The 20899-nt window shown below is 42.6% G+C and overlaps 1 protein-coding gene across 5 annotated transcripts in view; it reads right to left on the bottom strand.

The window, feature by feature from the left end:
• Positions 1–1050: 1050 nt before the first annotated feature.
• Positions 1051–20899, bottom strand: part of FBXO16 (F-box protein 16) — a 62743-nt gene continuing 42894 nt past the window's right edge. For 4 of the 5 annotated variants that reach the window (XM_072796147.1, XM_072796144.1, XM_072796146.1 and 1 more), the window contains one exon: positions 1051–7462. In XM_072796147.1, the coding sequence (XP_072652248.1) occupies positions 7304–7462 (159 nt within the window). In that variant the 3' untranslated portion in view covers positions 1051–7303. Of the gene's footprint in view, positions 7463–8160; positions 8187–20899 lie in introns of all 5 variants that reach the window. The other variant, XM_072796148.1, reaches the window with a different exon arrangement.

Genomic DNA, 20899 nt, shown 5'->3' with positions numbered 1-20899 from the left:
CTATGAGTAGAAAGTGGGAAGAATTAAGGATATTTCTCAGCTGGGATCTTAAGAGTGGTGAGGGTGTAAGATGTAAGGAAGAAGGACAGAAATGCAAAGTGAGAGGAGAGAATGAAGCCTATTGGCTGAAAAACCACAGGAAGAAAGCCCATGGTCAGAGTGGGGCTGCTGACAGTAGTTGACCTCAGGGTGGATGCAGAGGATGGGGGTGGCCACCTGGTATTTAGAACCAATGCCAGGGAAAGGAAAAACAGATCTAGTTCCTGCCCTGACTCTGTATTAACTGGAACACCCTTGCCAGGTTCATTAACATCTGTGAATCTTAGAATCTTCACGTGTATGTTGGTGATAGTAGTGTCTTGCGTGTTTGTCTCATGAAATTGTCTAATGTGTTAATAGTGCAGGAGAAAGGTCACAGTAATCTATCAAGTACTATAAAAAAATCTGGATTCTGATAAAACCAGTGCAGGGGCTAGAGAACCTAAATTATAGGAAGTAAACAAAATAAGCTTGGGGAGAATGTAGGGTGTAGGAAAGACATCATAACATAAAAACTATAATCTAGGGCATCAAGAAGAGCCTAAGAACTTATCTTGCTTTATCCACTATACATCCTTTAAGACCCAGATCACTGTTATCCCTGATTATAATTGTTCCCAGCCTCTCCCCACCATGTAGAATAAGCTGCTCCATATTCAGAACTTGCCTCTGTTTTAGTACTGATAACTATGCATTTTGAGTGTTTCCCCCCTTTATTCTTTTTTGGTGTAGTAAAACACACATGACATAATATTTACCATTTTAACCATTTTTTCCCCAATTTTAACCATTTTTAAGTGTACAATTCAGTGGTATTAAGTACATTCGCATTGTTGTGCAACCATCACCACCACCCATCTTCCAAAATGGAACTTTGTACCCACTAAACACTAACTCCCCATTTTTCCCTTCCACAGCCCCTAGAAACCTTTATTCTATTTTTATTTCTTTGAATTTGACTGCTCTAGGTACCTAATATAACTGGAATCATACAGTATCTTTGAAACTGGCTTCTTTTTTAAACATTTTTATTTTTAAAAGTAATCTCTACACCCAACCCGGGGCTCAAACTCACAATCCCAAGATCAAGAGATGCATGCTCTACTGACTGAGCCAGCCAGGCTGGCTTCTTTAATTTAGCATAATGTAGCATGTGTCAGAATTTCCTTCCTTTCTAAGGCTAAATAATATTCCAGTGTATGTATAAACCACACTTTGTTTATCCATTCATCTGTCAATGGACACTTGTGTTGCTTCCACCTTTTGGCTATTATAAGTAATACTGCTATGAACATGGATATACTAATATCTCTTTGAGTCCCTGTTCTCAATTATATCTGAATTGCTGGATCATAAACTAATCCTATGTTTAATTTTTCCATAGCATCTGTCATTTTACAACCCCAGCAACAAAGGCACAAAGGTTCCAATTTCCCCACCTCCTTGCCAACACTTGTTTTTGATGTTTTCGACAATAGCCATCCTAATGGGTGTAAGGTTACTTTTTAAAACACAGGTTTCTTCCCTAGACTTTACGTTTTTCAAAAACTGACTTGGTGGGTCTTTGTTGGATTTGAATGAAATCAAAGACCTGGGCTGAACACATATTTCCCTAAGGGTGTCTGTATAAATATTCAAAATTTCCCTCAAACCTCTCCCCAATAGTAATACAAATATGTTCTCACTGAGGTCAGTCACGTCTGAATTTTCAAGAGTATGAAATAATAGAAGAGCAGCAGCTCGCTGGACTGAGCTAGAGGGGAAGGAGCGCCCTCTTGTGTCCTTTCTCTGTCAATGTCAGTGGATCAAGGAGCCAGCTGAGAAATGAACATTTCAGACCCTCAGATGACATTCCCGTGACGACAAACTCCAGTTACACCCCTCCTGCATTAAGAAAATGTGAAAATACAGAGTGAGTGAAACTGGGGTCCTCTGAAAAGTTCCCAATCCATAAGGCGGGTGGACGGGCGGGTGGGAAGAGTAAAAGATAGGCAGAAATAACAACAGAATACTAGACGCAAGATGGATAGACTACTATGTAAATACAGGAAGATTAAGACCTCGAAGGAGATAAGTCAAGATTTATATCAGAATATAAACCTCGCTGGTTAAGAAGGAGCTGGGGTTGGCACTGGAGTTTCTCCTAAGGCTGCAGGTACAGGGTGTCCCCGACCTGGGAAGGCAGCCTCCACGTAGGGGCGGTATGGGTCCAGCTGTTAGAGGTTTCCAGAGACCCTGTAAGGTCTAGACAAGCTCACCTGTCTTTTGGAGGGAGGCCCTGGACACCCATCACGTGTTCCTTTCTTCCCTTTTGTGTCCTTCTCCTAGCTCCTTATCTCTTGACTTCCATCTCCCGACACTTCTTCCCTCCCTAAATTGGCTGTTGACTGGGACACTGTCTCCATAGCTTCCCCTGGCCCTGATACTCACAAAGATAATCACGCAGGACCTCTGGCTTTAGAGTTTTTGCATGTATAACAAGTGTGGGGACCAGTTACAAAGGATTAAGAAGCGTTCTTGCAATGCTTGCTCCTGAAAGCAACCTCAGCTGGCCTCTTAGAGTAGATAGAGTCATTCCCTAGGTCTTCATCCTTCAATGCTGAGGGCAGATGAAGTCAAGGCATCACAGTAAATGTGCAAAATATCCAATCAGGTAGAAACTAGTGCTCATTAGGGAAACAGCGTGGTGTAAAAAATCAGGTATTTATGGCCCAACACTTCTGGGTTGAAAGCCCAGCTATGCTGCTTGTAGCTGTGGCCACTTGTGCACATTACTTTGTTATAAATTTGGCAGCTGGTAAAATGAGAAAAACAACCTGCCTACCTCAAAATATTCTTGCAAAAATTAAGTAAGACCAAGTACATAAATCATTTAGGAAGTATCACGTGTAATAAATGCCCATCTTCTTCCCTCTCTTGCCCCCAGCCTCCTCCTGTTCTTGTAAGTCTAGTGGCTCTGGTTGAGATTTCTGGGTCACTGGTGTCACAATGGAGAATTTTTAGGTCAATAAGAGCTATATGGGAAGCCGAAGAATAGCTGCTTTGCTGGTATTCTTGTGTAGGGTGGTGTGGGGAAGGTCTTTCCAAACCATCCAAATTACTTCCCAAGACTTTTTGCAATTGCCCAAACCAGAAACCTGAGAGTCATGCTTGAATGTCTTATTTGTATTTCTAAGTTCTATTACTTCTCCTTAAGATATTCTAAATCCTAGGGTTTTCTCTATCCCCGTGCAATGGCTTCTTGACCAGCCTATAGAATTGTCCCTTTTCTTAATTATGCAGCAGTTGGAGCTCTTCCTACATCTACGTCTTAGCCAGTCGCTCCCTTGCTTAAGGTCACCTATTGATCGCTCAACTTCTTTCTGTTTTTTTCTTAAAGATTTTATTTGTTCACTTGACAGAAAGAGAGAGAGAAAGAGCGAGAGAGAGAACAAGCAGGGGGAGATGCAGAGGGAGAGAGAGAGAAGCAGACTCCTTGCTGAGCTGAGCTGGAGCCCAACAGGGGGCTCAATCCCAAGACCCTGGGATCATGATCTGAGCCAAAGGCAGACACTTAACCATCTGAGCCACCCAGGCGCCCCCATTGTTCAACTTCTTTCAAGATGAAGTCTAAACTTAGCATGGCTTGGTTCCTGTTTGGACTCCTGCCTACTTTTTCAGCTTGCTCTCTCACCAACCCTGCTGCCACCCCACTTCCTCTATGTGCCAGCCATACCCAACTATTTACAGTGCCATAGACCAGGCACAGTGAGTGAGGTGTTGTTACATGTGGGACTTCAGCCCTAAGACCAGGCCAGCTCTGGGCAAACCAGGATGGCAGTCACCCTAGTTTTGCCTTGGGTCTCTGTATGGTTTATTCATTTCTCCCAAATGCTTCATCTGTCACACTTCCTATTTACTACTCAATACCACTTCCTCCATTTCTGCTTGGACACCACTTGTGCAGCTCCATGTGGAGTGGTTTATTTGTCCCTTCCCAAAGCTGTAGCAGCCTGTGCTCCTTGCAGCTACTGCTCTATTTTAATGGCTGCTTTGTCTCCCTCATAAACTATAAATGGGTTATAAACCCATTAAAGGCAGGATGCCTCCTACCTACATTCCCTAGCAGAGCCTAGCAGAGAGTCTGGCACAAGGTTGGAGTTCAATCAAGTTTTCTCAAATTAACAAATATCAAGAGAAATCTATCTTTCTCCATTGTCATCTAATTCATATCACTCTGGGCGATGTTAAAAGTCCAATGCTTGCATCCCCATGCAAATTCATAGGTTGAACCCTTAGTGTGACTGTTTTGGAGATGAGGCCACTAAGGAAATAATTAAGGTTAAATCAGGCCATAAGTGTGGGGTCCTGATTTCATATGACTGGTGTCTTTATAAGAAGAGAAACCATAGAAACCTCTCTCTCTCTCTCTTTCTCTCTCTCTCTCTGCACAGGTACCAAGGAAAGGGCATATGAGCACACAGAGAAGAGGTAACCCCAAAAGAGAGGTCTCGCAAGATGCCAACTGTGCCAACACCTTGATCTTGGACTTCCAGCCTCCAAAACTATGAGAAAATAAATGTCTGTTGTTTAAGCCACCCAGTCAGTGGTATTTTGTTATAGCAGCCCAAGCAGACTAATACAGGGGATGTGCCTTGTTCATATAACTATGCTGTGGCTAATGACAAGTAAGGGTCACACAGGGAACCATCCTGAGGCAGTCTGTTCCAAAATAGTCACAATTATATTTCCTATCCCACATGTTCTTCCAGAACCTTACAATTCTGTAAAGTCTATGCCTGCTCTGCTTGAAACTGGATAAGCCTCTGTGGTCATCAGGGCATAATGGAGAAACTTCTGAGGCTAGGACAAAAGAGGTGATTCAGAGCCCACTTGTCTCTCTCTTGGGATGCTCTTCCGTAGAACCCAGCCCCCATACTATGAGAACCCTAGCCCAGATGAAGAGGAGCAGGGGCCCCTGCCCTCATCTCTGGCTGAACGCCCAGTGAAAGGCTAGCATGCACTTCCCAGCCATGTCTCTAGACCATCTTGGGATTGGACCTTCCAGCCCTCTGTCAGGAGGACTCAGAGGATGATATTGTACGGATCAGAGACAAGCTCCTCCCCAGAACGCTCCCAAACTGCTGATTTATGAGGGGAATGACAGACTGTTATTGTAAGCAACTAAATTTGGGGCTGGTTTGTTTTATAGAAATAGATAACCTAACTACAGCTTAAGACAAGATGTAGCCACTAGTACTAGACGAGCCCTTCCTTCTCTTGATAGGTCCTTGCCCCAGAAGATTCTGGTTTATTTCAGAAGAGACACAGACACACTCCAGACCGGCCCATTCAAATTTATGCCCACGATGTGACTGGATCCTGACATAATCCAGGGGGCTCAATGGGACAAAGCAGTGCAGAATCCTGGAGCTGTAGGCCTCCCAGCTACCCAGCTGCCCCTGACTCCTGGGAGCTGACCATGAGGGCTCAGCCTTCATGAAGAAGTAATCTTAACTAATAGTCATCTGCTTTGCCCATGGGAGGAATACCAGGTCTCATCCCAGGTATATATATTTTTTCTTCTCTGCCTCAGTGTCATGTTTAATATCACCTTGGGTGGTGCAAACTAATCAATTGTAAGTTGGGCATGTTTTGTCCTATACCAATCATTTGGGCATCCAAACCACTGTATCCTGGGCCATCCTTCCAGGCCATCATTTTGAACCATTCAAAAACAAGTATGTGTATATATATATATATATACACATACATACATATATATATATATATATATATATATATACACATATATACATATTAGTGTTCAACATTATTGACAAACATTTGGTTTTCTATCATTATACTTAACTAGGTAAGTAAGTATCCTAGAATGGTAACTTCTGGGACCTTGAAATGGTTACATGAGTAGGTGGTTTAGTTTAGAACATATAACTAATATTTTTGCAGCTAAGTAACATTTTCTGTTTTCCAATTACCCTTTGAAGCCCATTCACATTGCTTGAATATCAATTATAATTCCTTCTTCAAAAATTTTTACATTTCGCCCCATTGTGCTAGTTATTCCTCACTGTCTCACCCATATAATACCCCTTCCACCACACCTAGACACATTTCTCCCCAGGCTTCTTTGTGCTCTGACTTCTGGATGAGAGGCAAGTGCTGTTGGAGTGTCAAGGGATAGGGAGAGAGGGGTTGGGACTTCTCCCTCTCCCTTCCCTGCTAGGCCTTGTTTTTAACAGTGACTGTGTTCCTCCATCATAGAGTATATATCTCACTGGGCGGCCCTTCTCCTGTGGCTACAGCTCTCATGGGTTCTAGGAACAAAAGGCCCTTTCCCTCTTGTCTTGCCTCTTCAGGCCACAGGATGACAGAGGCTTCCACTGTTGCTAGTTCCTAGGTGCTTCACCATCTCATCTTGATTCTCTTACTTCTCCCTACAGTGTTGTTGTGGGCTGAATTGTGTCCCACCCCCTTAGCCTCCACCCCCCATCTAAACTCCTATATTCAAGTCTTAACCCCCAGGACCTCAGAATGTGACTATCTTTGGAGATGAAGTCTTCAAAGAGGTAATTAAGGTTAAATGAGGTCATATGGGCAGGCCCTAATCTATTCTGACTTGTATCCTTATAATAAGAGGAGATTAGGACACAGACCTGCCCAGAAGAAGACCATATGAAGACACAAGGAGAAGGTGGCCACTCACAAGCCAAGGAGAGAGGCCTCAGAAGTAACCAATCCTGCTGACATCTTGATCTTAGAGCTCCCAGCCTCTAGAACTGTGAGAAAATAAATGTATGTTGTTTATAAGCTACCCATCTATGGTATTTTTGTTATAGCAGCTGGAACAGATGAAGACAGTGGTATTTTGTGATGGAGCCCTAGCCAGTGAGACACCATGGGAAACAGCCCCTTCATTAAACTGCTCATTAAACTAGCCTTGGGAGTATGCTGTCTGTATCCTTCTGGGACCCTGCCCCCTATACCCAATATTACCACTGTAGCTATTCTATGTCCCTTTATCAATCCCATGGTATCTATCCTCACATTTATATCTAGGTTTGTAACTATATCAGCACTTATGCCATGAATACCTTTTATAGAGATACTGAGAACTCCCTTTGCCAAGTGGGTACCTAAGCTGAAAGTTAGTAATAGTCCTCTAATAGAGGACTCAAGTAACACCCAACTCTCCAGTGTGTAGAACACCTTGTCATTCTATCAAAATCCTTTCACATATCTAAATTGACTTCAGATCAGGAGCCTAGCTGGGTAAAGCCTGAAGTCCAGAGTGCCTCTGAAGATGATGCATGAGGATTTTCGTTGCTGCTTCGGTGGCTGGGAGCCCTGCCCACCAATGAGGAGACCAAGCAAGATGAGTGGGAACTTGTAGAGGGGCGCTGGGTTCTGCACTTAGGGATATCTGGGGAGGAAAAAGACATCATTTGAGTGACAGCCACTAAAACATCAGAGAGGAAGCTATATAGTTAACTTATTTTAAATTTTTTTTTTAATTTTTATTTATTTATGATAGTCACAGAGAGAGAGAGAGAGGCAGAGACACAGGCAGAGGGAGAAGCAGGCTCCATGCACCGGGAGCCTGATGTGGGATTCGATCCCGGATCTCCAGGATCGCGCCCTGGGCCAAAGGCAGGCGCCAAACCGCTGCGCCACCCAGGGATCCCTAGTTAACTTATTTTAATGATACAAAACAACTTTATCAAATTGTAGGGCTGGATGGGATTTATTGAGGCTTTCTCAATGTCACCACCCCTAGCCCCCATGCAATCTTCACCTTGAGCTAACATCAGTTTTTTTTTGTCTCCAGAGTGCTTTCACAACCATACTTTCATTTGAACCTCAAGAAAATTCTGCAAGGTAGGTAGGGAAGTATTAGCATCTCCATTTTACAAATAAATGAAACCCAAGAACGGGCTATTTAAGTGCCAGCTCAAGTTCACAGCGCAAAAAAGGTGTCAGCCAGGTCTGGAGTCTTGCGGCTCTCAGGCCAGGTGAGTATTGGTAGAGTTTCCATATTTTACACTCTCAACTAATCTGTACATGCACACATTCACTCTAAAAAGGAAAATGTTGCAGGTTGACATTCCAACCAAAACTCACAGTGAGAAAGGATTTCTCCTGGACATCTGGCTGGGAGCAGGAAAGGGAAGAAGGAAAGTTGGAGACGACAAGAGAAAGAAAGATCACAAGCTGAGCTTGCAGGGAGCATAAGCGATGGACTCTTGTAAGTTCACTCCTTTTTTTTTTTTTTGTAAGTTCACTCTTAACATTGGCCCCTACTGTACAGAGAGACATAAGGAAGTGGGACAGATATGCAGATACCGTAACCTTCCCTGAACACAATCTTGGTCCCATGATTCCATATCCAGCTGGCATGTCCCAACCATCAGATCATGTATTATATCCTTCTCATGCTCTACTAGATATGTTCGAAACACACAGGGTTTCCATTAATCTGGGGAAATCCTACTTTAGACTTTCACTGAATCAGAAACCACTTCATCCAATGACTGTTGTCTCCTGTCCTCTTGTCCAGGGAACTGGGTCCCTCATTATTCCACAAAGATGCCCCAAACGGACTGGTCTTACCTCACACCCTATACCAGCTTCACATACTCTATTCTTTATTTAAATCTAACCTGTCCTTTGAGGTCCACCTTCTCCAAGAAGCTTGGGTTTCTTGACCCTCAGGGATTTCTGCCTCAGCTGGATTCTGGAAGTCATTATTATGGACTTGGCATTGAACATATGTTCTTGGACATTAGCATTCACTCCTGACTGTAATCATTTGTCTCCTGACAAAATCGCAAACTCTGAGAACAAAGCTGGGATTTTTTTTTTTTTTTTTTTTTTTATGATAGTCACACAGAGAGAGAGAGAGAGAGGCAGAGACATAGGCAGAGGGAGAAGCAGGCTCTATGCACCGGGAGCCTGACGTGGGACTCGATCCCGGGTCTCCAGGATCGCGCCCTGGGCCAAAGGCAGGCGCCAAACCGCTGCGCCACCCAGGGATCCCCCAAAGCTGGGATCTTATACTTCAATGAATCTACGGGTTCCTATAGTAGATCCATAGTTCATTGATGATTTTTCTGGGAAAAAGTAGGCAAAGCTGGGATTAAATGTAGCAAGTTGTTAGAATTGGAGAGGAAAAGGTGGAAGAAATGGGTGCAAATAATCTTCCCTCCTTTGAAGCTTTCAGGGTTGTTTCAAGATCAGTGTACAGTAAAAAAAAAAAAAAAAAAAAAAAAAAAAAAAGATCAGTGTACAGTAAGCATTTTTGGTGTTGTTCTAAGATCAACCTAAGGTAAGAGAACAAACAGAGGTGTTCCCTTTGTGCTATCTTAGTAACAATAAAAATAAAATAATACCTGTTGAATGAAGAAAAGGCCTAGCTCTCTAGGATACAAGCACGGGCTAGTCACACATCACCTGTAACAGTTTTGAATTTAATCCTATTACTTTGCAAAGCTGATTTATCACTGCCACTGCATTTGAGGAACCCCTTTTTCCTAAGTTCCCCCGGGGTGGAGGTGGGAGGGTGGGGAGTTCACATGCTCAGGCAGGTTCCTCTCAAGATCTCCTTTTTAGCCAAGGCAGGTTGCAGGGATTCACCCTACCCCCACACACACAGACGCCCCCCACCCTTGGTAATTGTCACCACCTATCCAGACTGTTGGGTTTCTCTTCCCTCTAAGATGGGCTCTGGGAAAATCATCTTGTTAAATCCACCCTTTCTTTCTGTCTCTGAAAACAAATTTGCAGACCCTTTTCATTTTAAGGCTTTAATGTCCATCATTACAAGAGAAAAGATAAGATTTAAGAGGAAAACATGGGGAGGTTACATAAAAAAGGTATAAATCTGACAGTCTCAGATATTGATCTAAAGCATCTGATGATCTGGTTGAAATAACTGGGAATTTCTTGTATGCTAACATTGGGTATGAGATAATAGAAGAATACATATTAGTCTTGGTCCCATGTTCCTGGCACGAAGCTCCTCAAACCCTTGTAATTTCCTAAGTGATAAGAACACTTAGGAGTATCTTTTTTTCTATTGAGGTGACTCTGGATGGGCTCCTGGATGGGGGCTGATTACCAGAAAGCCCAAGCCATTATTAGAAGCTTAGAATTTTCAGCCCCACTCACCATCCTCTGGAGAGGGGAGAGGGGCTAGAAATGGACTTGATAATTGATCATGCCTCCATGATGGAGCCTCCATAAAAATCCCAGTAGGATGGGGTTGCTCTTACAAGCAATGTTGTTATAAATTATCTTTACTTATGTGCAGGTGTATCTGTTACCGCTTTTCCTTACTATTCCCACAAAGAAGGATGGAACCAGCCTACAGATCTTTCTCAACCTATGATGGGGTTATGTCCTGATAAACACATCATGAATTAAAAATATTTTAAGTAAAAAATGCATTTAATATACCTAATCTACTGATTATAGCTCAGCCTAGCCTACGTTAAACATGCTCAGGACACTTACGTTGGCCTACAGGTGGGCAAAATCATCAAACACAAAGTCAATTTTATGATAAAGTATGGAATAGCTCATGTAATGTATTGAATATTGTACCAAAAGTGAGAAGCAGAATGGTTCTGTGGGTACAGACTGGTTTTAAGTGTATCAGTTGTTTACTCTTGTGACTGTGTGACTGACTGGAGCTGCAGTTGCCACCAACCTGCATCATGAGATGAGAGTGTCATACTGCCTATCACTAGCCTGGGAAAAGATCAAAATCCAAATCTCAAAGTATGGTTTTTACTGAATGTGTACTGCTTTTGCACCATCATAAAGCTGAAAAAGTCATAAGTTAAACCACTGAGAGCCAGGGACCATCTATAATTATTTTTCTCAGGGTTTCTGAGTGCCTCAGTTGGTTAAGTGTCTGACTTCTGATTTCAGCTCAGGTCATGATCTCAGGGTCATGGGATCAAGCCCCAACATCAGGCTCTGAGCTCAGTGCAGAGTCTGCTTGACATTCTCTTTCTCTCCCTCTGCCCCTCACTGCTCATGTGAGCTCTAAATAAATAAATAAATAAATAAATAAATAAATAAATAAATAGATTTTTCTCACTGTTGATCTTACTGTTTCCTTTTCTTTTAAAGATTTTATTTATTTTTTTTCTTAAGATTTTATTTATTCATGAGAGACACAGAGAAAGAGAGAGAGAGAGAGAGAGGCAGAGACACAGGCAGAGGGAGAAGCAGGCTCCATGCAGGGAGCCAGATGTGGGACTAGATCCCAGGACTTCAGGATCACGCCCTGGGCTGAAGGCAGGCACTAAACCACTGAGCCACCCAGGGATCCCTAAAGATTTCATTTTTAAATAACTTCTACACTCAGTGTGGGGCTTGAACCTATAAGCCCGAGGTCAAGAGTCATGTGCTCTACCAACTAAGGCAGCAAGGTGCCCCCTTACTGTTCTTTTTCTAGAAATATTTACTCAATAATATCACCAATTGGTGTCAGCATGTCTTTAAATGCAAGGACATAGAAGAGAAATATAAGGCCATGCTTTACACAATAGAATTCTCCAGGCCCACTTCCTAGGCAATCAGTGCCTATGTCTTCAACTGCTAGATTTATATCTCTTGCCCCTCTGTCCCTCCTGAACTCTTGGGTCATAAATTCAGCTCTCTTCTGAATACATATACTTGTTGTCCCACGGGTACCTCACACCTAGCATGTCCTGCTGCATTTCCAATCTCAGTGGGTGGCATGAGCATTAACACAATTGCCCAACCCAGACACCTAGGAGTTACCCCTTCCTTGACAGGAAGCTTTCCTCCTCCAGCATGTAGCTCCTGGAAGGCAAGGACTTTATCTTGTTATAGTTGTGTCCCTAGCACCCACTCTTGCACCTGTAAAGTACTTGTGGGATAAGTGAATAAACGGACCAATGATTCCTCTTTCATTTCAGGGCAGTGGCTGAAAGCACCTTGCAAGTGGACATTGAAGTAGGAATAGAAAATTCCTATCTTCAGGCTGGATGGTCATTTTATTAGGCACAGAAGAGTGAGAATGGGGAGAGGCTATTGAGGCTGAGCGTCCCAAGAAGGAGTAGGACCCTACAGCAGGTGAAGGCCCAAGAAGGGCTATCACCTGGAATAACTTGTGTATACCAGCTTGAATATATCCCTGTATCTGTCACTCCCCAGTGAATTTCATTTTCTGATTCTCCATTCATGTTATTTGCAAAAATTTGCAAATGATCACTGATACAACACTATTGGATAAATGCACATAAGAGAATAGATTAGGTAAATGATTATGTGGATATGGAAAAGAGATAAATATAGTAACAATAATGATAGTCCCTGAAGTGTGCCAATCATTCTTCTAGAAATACCACCCCACCAGCCCCAATTGCAAATATCTAATGCCATACATTAAAAAAATGCCATACATTTATTATTTCTTTTTTTAATGTGTTAAATTTTTAATTTTTTAAAATTATTTTTGTTATTGGTGTTCAATTTGCTAACATACAGCATAACACTCAGTGCTCATCCCACCAAGTGCCCCCTCAGTGCCCATCACCCAGTCACCCCAACCACCCACCCACTTCCCCTTCCACTACCCCTTGTTCATTTCCCAGAGTTAGGTCTCTCATGTTTTGTCACCCTCACTGACATTTACACTCCTTGTTTGTTTCCCAGAGTTAGGAGTCTCTCATGTTCTGTGATCCTTACTGATATTTCCACTCATTTTCTTTCCTTTCCCCTTTATTCCCTTTCACTAATTTTTTATATTCCCCAAATGAACGAGACCATATAATGTTTGTCCTTCTCCGATTAACTTACTTCACCCAGCATAATACCCTCCAGTCCCATCCACATTGAAGCAAATGGTGGGTATTTGTCGTTTCTAATGGCTGAGTAATATTCCATTGTATACATAGACCACATCTTCTTTATCCATTCATCTTTTGATGGACACCGAGGCTCCTTCCACAGTTTGGCTATTGTGGACATTGCTGCTATAAACATTGGGGTGCAGGTGTCCTGCCATTTCATTGCATCTGTATCTTTGGGGTAAATCCCCAGCAGTACAATTGCTGGGTCATAGGGCAGTTCTATTTTTAACTCTTTGAGGAACCTCCACACAGTTTTCCAGAGTGGCTGTACCAGTTCACATTCCCACCAATTGTGCAAGAGGGGTTCCCCTTTCTCCACATCCTCTCCAACATTTGTTGTTTCCTGTCTTGTTAACTTTCACCATTCTCACTGGTGTGAGGTGGTATTTGTGGTTTTGATTTGTATTTTCCTGATGGCAAGTGATGCGGAGCATTTTCTCATGTGGTTGTTGGCCATGTCTATGTCTTCCTCTGTGAAATTTCTGTTCATGTCTTTTGCCCATTTCATAATTGGATTGTTTGTTTCTTTGCTGTTGAGTTTAATAAGTTCTTTTTTTTTTTAAGATTTTGTTTATTCACTCATGAGAGACACACAGAGAGAGGCAGAGACACAGGCAGAGGGAGAAGCAGACTCCATGCAGGGAGCTCGATGTGGGACTTGATCCCGGACTCCAGGATCATGTCCTGGGCTGAAGGCAGACGCTCAACCACTGAGCTACCCAGGTGTCCCTAATAAGTTCTCTATAGATCTTGGATACTACTAGCCCTTTATCTGATATGTCATTTGCAAATATCTTCTCCCATTCTGTAGGTTGTCTTTTAGTTTTGTTTACTGTTTCCTTTGCTGTGCAGAAGCTTTTTTTTTTAATTTTTATTTATTTATGACAGTCACAGAGAGAGAGAGAGGCAGAGACACAGGCAGAGGGAGAAGCAGTCTCCATGCACCGGGAGCCTGACGTGGGATTCGATCCCGGGTCTCCAGGATCGCGCCCTGGGCCAAAGGCAGGCGCTAAACCGCTGCGCCACCCAGGGATCCCTGTGCAGAAGCTTTTTATCTTAAGTCCCAATAATTCATTTTTGCTTTTGTTTCCCTTGCCTTCACAGATGTATCTTGCAAGAAGTTGCTGTGGCCAAGTTCAAAAAAGGGTGTTGCCTGTGTTCTCCTCTAGGATTTTGATGGATTCTTGTCTCACATTTAGATCTTTCATCCATTTTGAGTGTATCTTTGTGTATGGTGTAAGAGAGTGGTCTAGTTTCATTCTTCTGCATGTGGCTGTCCAATTTTCCCAGAACCATTTATTTAAGAGACTTTTTTCCAGTGGATGGTCTTTCCTGCTTTGTCGAATATTAGTTGACCATAGAGTTGAGGACCCATTTCTGGATTCTCTATTCTGTTCCATTGATCTATGGGTCTGTTTTTGTGCCAGTACCACACTGTCTTGATGATCACAGCTTTGTAGTATAACCTGAAATCTGGCATTGTGATGTCCCTGGCTCTGGGTTTTGTTTTTTAATATTCCCCTGGCTATTCGGGGAAATTTTTAGATTTTTTTTAAGTAGGCTTTACACCCAGCATGGAGCCCGACTCAGAGCTTGAACTCAACACCCTGAGATCATGACCTGAGATCAAGAGTCGGATGCTGAACTGACTGAGCCACTCAGGTGACATTATTTCATTTAATCTTCTCAAGCCTGTGATATGGTAAAGTAAGGTAAAGAAGGTGACAATCTTCACTCTGTAGATTTTACCCACTTCCCCCCTTTTAAATATCTACCCTCAACATTTTATGACACTTAATTCAAGAGTAATATGGTAGTAGTACATATAAATATGGACTATTGTGTTTGAAAATCATAAAATCTGAAGTGTTTGTTTTAGTCAGCTTCAACTCATTCCTATAAATTGCCTCAACACAGGTTGGGGACTGAGCAATAAGTAAGGGTCACTGATGGGGATACCCACCTAGAGGGGTTTCCTTTTGGAAGAGATTTTAAAAGGAATGACTACTCATCCTGGCTTCACTTCAACTTTTGCTTAATCTCTAGGATGGGGCTGCTCCCTGGATTTTTCAATCTGGGAATTCTGGGAGGAGGATCCCTGCTGTTCTCTTGCCTGCTTAGGATCCCAAGTTGCTGCCCAGACCTGTGTGGTCAGTCTTCCAGGGGGCCCCTGCTTCGTTCAACACTATGGAGGAGGTGTTCCCTTTTCTTCCTAGCTCACTCTGCTTCTGTGAGAAACAGAGGGAACATGTTGGGGAAAAATCATCAACAGAATTTTAAAGAAGCCACAGGTCTGTCTTTGCTGTTGGTTTATCTTTTAAGTAATCTTGGGGTAAAGCTGTGAGCTGCGAAGGAAGGCTAAGCAACCCTAGGCCAGGTTTTAAAATTTAAATCCAAGACTCTGTGATGGCACCAATAGGTCTCCCAAGTGAAGGAAGGCAGGAATATGTTGCAAAATGTGCACAGGCCATGAAGTTCAAAGGGTTATTTGTTAGCAATGATCGTGAACTCGGATTTCTAAACAGCTATGTCTTAGAAAATTGGCTTGTACTGTAGTTTGTGGTGAAATACTATATTACAAAATTATATATACATAATACACATACATATATATATTATATATATAATAAAAATTATTATATATATATAATTTTTGTAAGCGAGCCCTGGGTCTAAAGTGGGGCTTAAACTCACAACCCTGAGGTCAAGAATCACATGCTCTACTGATTCAGCCAGCCAGCCAGCTCATATATTTTTAAAACCCCAGAAGTAACAGTGATTAAATATCTGTCATAACTAACATGTATGTAACTAATAATATTACATAACTCACAATGTAGATCCCAAAGAGAAGCCAATTTGTGTCAAATATTTTGTATGTAACTCTTAAAAATGAGTAGCCATGATGCCACAGTCTAAATATTCAGTGAAAGAGAAGTAGGTAGAGTCATTCCTGTTGGATATACCAGGGTAATTCATTATACATAGCATCATAAAACAAGAGATAACAAGACAGAACAAGAAAACTATGCTCTCTTAGAGGTAAAGGATAAATGCAGATTCTAAATAGTGGTCCTGCCTGAGAGTTAATTTTTCCCCCAGGATTGTTAGCAATTAGGTCCTTTCTTCTCTTGGGTATCAAAAATTAACAACCACTAATATTGTAATTGACAAGCAGTGGAGTGCGTGTAGTACAGAATTCACAGCGCTGAGTTCAACATGTGTGCTCTGTTCAGCCTGAGTGTGGAATAAAAAACCCAACACTGATGAGTAATGAGTGCATGAACATATGCGTAGGCACAAGACTGTACAGAGACCATGCAGGAAAAAAGAAATACGTGGCTCACATTTCAATATATAACTACGGATGCAACCATTTTTCATATAGTGGAAACTGTGAGAGGAAGAAAAGACAAAGGGAGATAAAGAAAACTGAGGGGAACCAAAAGTAAAAGCAAGAAAAATAAGCTTATTTCACAGGTTAGAGACTTGTGCCAAGGACCCCCGGCTGCCTGGCTGACCTCTCTTGCTATAGCTTCTTATCATCAGTGCTCTCCCTCCTGCAGCCTCAGGCTGTCCTGTGGTGGGATTTTGACCTTGGTTATTGCCATTACTCTTACCAGCTATTTACTGACTGCTTCTTTGAGCAAGGCCTATGCTAAATGCTTTACATCCCCCCTCCCAACTTTGTGAGGTTAGTGTCATTACTACTAACTCCATTTTGCCTGTGAGGAAACAGAGCGTCCCAGAGGTTAATAAGTGACCCAAATCACAATCCTGCAAGGGAGGAATCATTATTCCCATTTTACAGATGAAAAAATGAAGGCTCGGAAAGGTCTAGTAACTTATCCAAAGTCACACCATTTAGTAAAAGAGCTCAAGTCTGTCTGACTGCAAAGCCCATGTTCTTTCTTTTTATTTTTTAAAAAATTTTTATTTATTTACTCATGAGAGACACAGAGAGAGAGAGAGAGAGGCAGAGACACAGGCAGAGGGAGAAGCAGGCTCCATGCAGGGAGCCTGATGTAGGACTCCATCCCAGGACTCCAGGATCATGTCCTGGGCCGAAGGAAGGTGCTCAACCGCTGAGCCATCCAGGCATCCCTCCTTTTTTTTTTTTTTTTAAATAAAGATTTTACTTATTCATTCGAGAGAGAAGCAGAAAGAGAAGCAGGGGAATGTGGGACTTGATCCCATGATTCCAGGATCACAACATGAGCTGAAGGCAGGTGCCCAGCCAACTGAGCCACCCAAGTACCCGCCCATGTTCTTTTTTACTCTGCATTTCAAATGGAATTCTCAGGAATTTCACTGCTGGAGGTAAATGATTTAAAATCTCTTCTGTAGAGATTTCTAGTTCTATACATCCAAACCAAATATATGTTAGAAAACAGGGATCCCTGGGTGGCGCAGCGGTTTGGCGCCTGCCTTTGGCCCAGGGCGCGATCCTGGAGACCCAGGATCGAATCCCACATTGGGCTCCCGGTGCATGGAGCCTGCTTCTCCCTCTGCCTATGTCTCTGCCTCTCTCTCTCTCTCTCTCTCTCTCTCTCTGTGTGTGTGTGTGTGACTATCATAAATAAATTTAAAAAATCAAAAATAAAAAAAATAAAAAAAGAAAACAAATACCTGGGGAAGTCATCAGAATTCTAAAGAAATCTATTAAAGACTGCCAGAAACCAGAGCATACAATTAAAGAAATCTATTAAAGACTGAATGGGTGACGGGCACTGGGGGTTATTCTGTATGTTAGCAAATTGAACACCAATAAAAAATAAATTAAAAAAAAAGAAAAAAAAAAGACTGCCAGGAAACCAGAGCATACAATTGTTTGGTAAATACTTCTGTTTAGAATCCAATGTATTTTCTAAAGCTCCAAGTAAAAGACAGAGACAGAAACTGGTTTTGATTGGTTGATAATCAGAATTCACGAGTGTGATGGATTCTTTTTTTTTTTTAAATAAATTTATTTTTTATTGGTGTTCAATTTACCAACATACAGAATAACACCCAGTGCTCATCCCGTCAAGTGCCCCCCTCAGTGCCCGTCACCCATTCACCCCCACCCCCCGCCCTCCTCCCCTTCCACCACCCCTAGTTCGTTTCCCAGAGTTAGGAGTCTTTTTTTTTTTTTAATTTTTATTTATTTATGATAGTCACAGAGAGAGAGAGAGAGAGAGAGGCAGAGACACAGGCAGAGGGAGAAGCAGGCTCCATGCACCGGGAGCCCGATATGGGATTCGATCCTGGGTCTCCAGGATCGTGCCCTGGGCCAAAGGCAGGCGCCAAACCGCTGCGCCACCCAGGGATCCCGAGTTAGGAGTCTTTATGTTCTGTCTCCCTTTCTGATATTTCCCACACATTTCTTCTCCCTTCCCTTATAGTGTGATGGATTCACACTAAAATTTTATATAAAGTCACTTGAGGGATCCCTGGGTGGCTCAGGGGTTTGTTACCGCCTTCAGCCCAGGGCCTGATCCTGGAGTCCCGGGATGGAGTCCTGCATCGGGCTCCCTGCATGGAGCCTGCTTCTCCCTCTGCCTGTGTCTCTGCCTCTCTCTCTATCTGTGTCTCTCATGTATAAATAAACAAAATCTTAAAAAAAAAAAAAGTCACTTGAGCTTCAGCTGTGTCCCTCAGGTATCAGAAGAGAGTGGGGAGAGAACATTTATAGGGGACTGTGAGGTCCCACTGCTCCAGACCGTAGGCTGGGATGGATTTTAAAGATGTTGGAATCCAAACTCTCATTTCATAAATGGGAAAATGAAAACTCATTGCCAGTTAATTATAGAGTGGAGGCCAGAACTCTGGGTTTTCTGATTCTTAAACCATTGTTCTTTCCATGACAAGAATCAGGTATCGATTTAGAGTCTATTCTTTTTTTCCTCCTCTTCTGACTCAGAGAAGGTGAGAAAGAAAAAGGTGAGGAAGCTTGCAGAAGCATTTTAAAAACCTTTAGTATTCTTAGAATACTAAGAATCAAGTTATCTTGGAAAGTGTTGAAGAAGGTAAGCGCAGAGGCTGGAATTAGCAGAGCACAGAAAACGATAACTTGTTATCTAAAGCAATTAGAGTAAGCAGGCAATTAGAGGCTTTTGTTACTTGGATTTAGGTGAATGCCCTGAAACAGCAAGCTCTTTGAAATCTGTGGCCAAATCAGAACCTAGAAAGTGAAGACTTCTAATCTCCAAGCAAAAGTTCAAAGTGAGATAAAAGGTATTTAAGGTTTTTATACTTCACTTGGTAAGAAAAAGAAAAAAAAATGAGATGAAACAAGATGTCAGCCAGGATCCTCTAAGTCTACCTCCAGGTCTGGGCAAGTCCAAAACCCACCTTTGGGTTTTTTGTGAATTGTCCCAGGGGCTTTTGTTTTCGTGGTCTTCTAGACTTTTGAGATCTTTCATGTGTAAATTGAGAATTTACTACAGCGATGGAAGGTGGGGTGGACATCCCAGCAACAGCAAATAAGTTCAATCAGAATGGGTCCTAGCCCCACTCCCCTACATGTCTGAGCTTCTCTCCTCCTGGCTAGCTCTTTCTCCACCACTTCTTTCTCTCCTACCCTCCACCTTCCCATTCCCAGGCAGGAGGAGAAACAACAAACTTCCTTAATCTCCTACAGAGCAGGTTTTCCCCTCCTCTGAAGTCCAGGTGCCTGTAGCATCTCAGCCCTCAAGATGGCATCCCTCCTCACAAGCTCTTCAAGGCTTTCCCACAGGGAGACAGCTCCCACCTTCCCCTTCCTGAACAGGCAGTGTGGGTCTGGCTCTTGAGATGAAAAACAACTTTTTTTCTATGTCTTTATACAAGATGGGAAATTTCCTGAAGTTTAATTAAGATGGTAGTACTTGCTATACTGTGGTAGTGTTTATATTTTTCAATTGCTTTGTCCTGTATGGAGTTTTATTTTAATAATGAAGAGTAACGGACCTTTCTTGATATGTATCTAATTTTAATAAATGGTTTTCAAAATTGTAAAGCATTAGTGATCAGGTCTAGGCTTTATTCGCATCTTCTATCAAGGATTCACACCAAAGGTGGTTTAAATGAAGCAGCTGTAGAGGCAGCTTTAGGGCTCCTGAGTGGCTCAGTGGTTTAGCGCCACCTTCAGCTCAGGTTGGGGTCCTGGGATCGAGTCCCACGTTGGGCTCCCTGCATGGAGCCTGCTTCTCGCTCTGCCTGTGTCCCTGCCCTCTGTGTCTCTCATGAATAAATAAATAAAATATTAAAAAAAAAAAAGAGGCAGCTTTAGGGTGGCCTGGGTGGCTCAGTGGTTAAGTGTCTGCCTTTGGCTGAGGTTCTGGGATCAAGCCCTGCATCAGGCCCTCCACTCAGCGGGAAGCCTGCTTCTCCCTTTCCCTCTACCTGCAGCTCTGCCTGCTTGTGCTCTTGCTCTCTGTTAGATAGATAGATAGATAGATAGATAGATAGATAGATAGATATCTTTTTTGTTTTTAAGAGGCAGCTTTAGAATTAAAAGCATTAAGAGGCAATCAGGTAGGTACCCTTTTACCCTAAGGGGATGATTTTGAAAACCAAAGCCCATTTAAAAAAATAGAAAACATCACAAGCTCGCTGTTTGGATTTGAACCTGTTTCCCCAAACAGGTTTCTCTTTCTAAAGACATCTCTCACATTGTTTTTTTGTTTTATTTTTTTAAAGATTTTATTTTATTTATTCATGAGGGACACACAGAGAAAGACAGAGACACAGGCAGAGGGAGAAGCAGGCTCCCTGTGGGAAGCCCAATGCGGGACTCAATCCCAGGACCCTGGGATCACACCCTGAGCCAAAGGCAGAGCCACCCAGGCATCCCCCTCTCACATCTGAAAGCTGTAAGTCACGATAGGCAAAGAATGAAGAAGCTGGGTCTCAGTGGCCTGATGCCCACAGTTCTGGAGAGATGGCTTAAGGAATTTTTCTCTGTACTTTCATGCTCCCGGGCTTTTTTTCTGTTCCAGTCATTCCATTTC

Source organism: Canis lupus, chromosome 24 (genome assembly GCF_048164855.1).
Source record: "Canis lupus baileyi chromosome 24, mCanLup2.hap1, whole genome shotgun sequence".
Taxonomy (NCBI): domain Eukaryota; kingdom Metazoa; phylum Chordata; class Mammalia; order Carnivora; family Canidae; genus Canis; species Canis lupus.
Note: the sequence above shows the minus strand (reverse complement) of the source record. Positions and strands in the feature narration are given on the sequence as shown.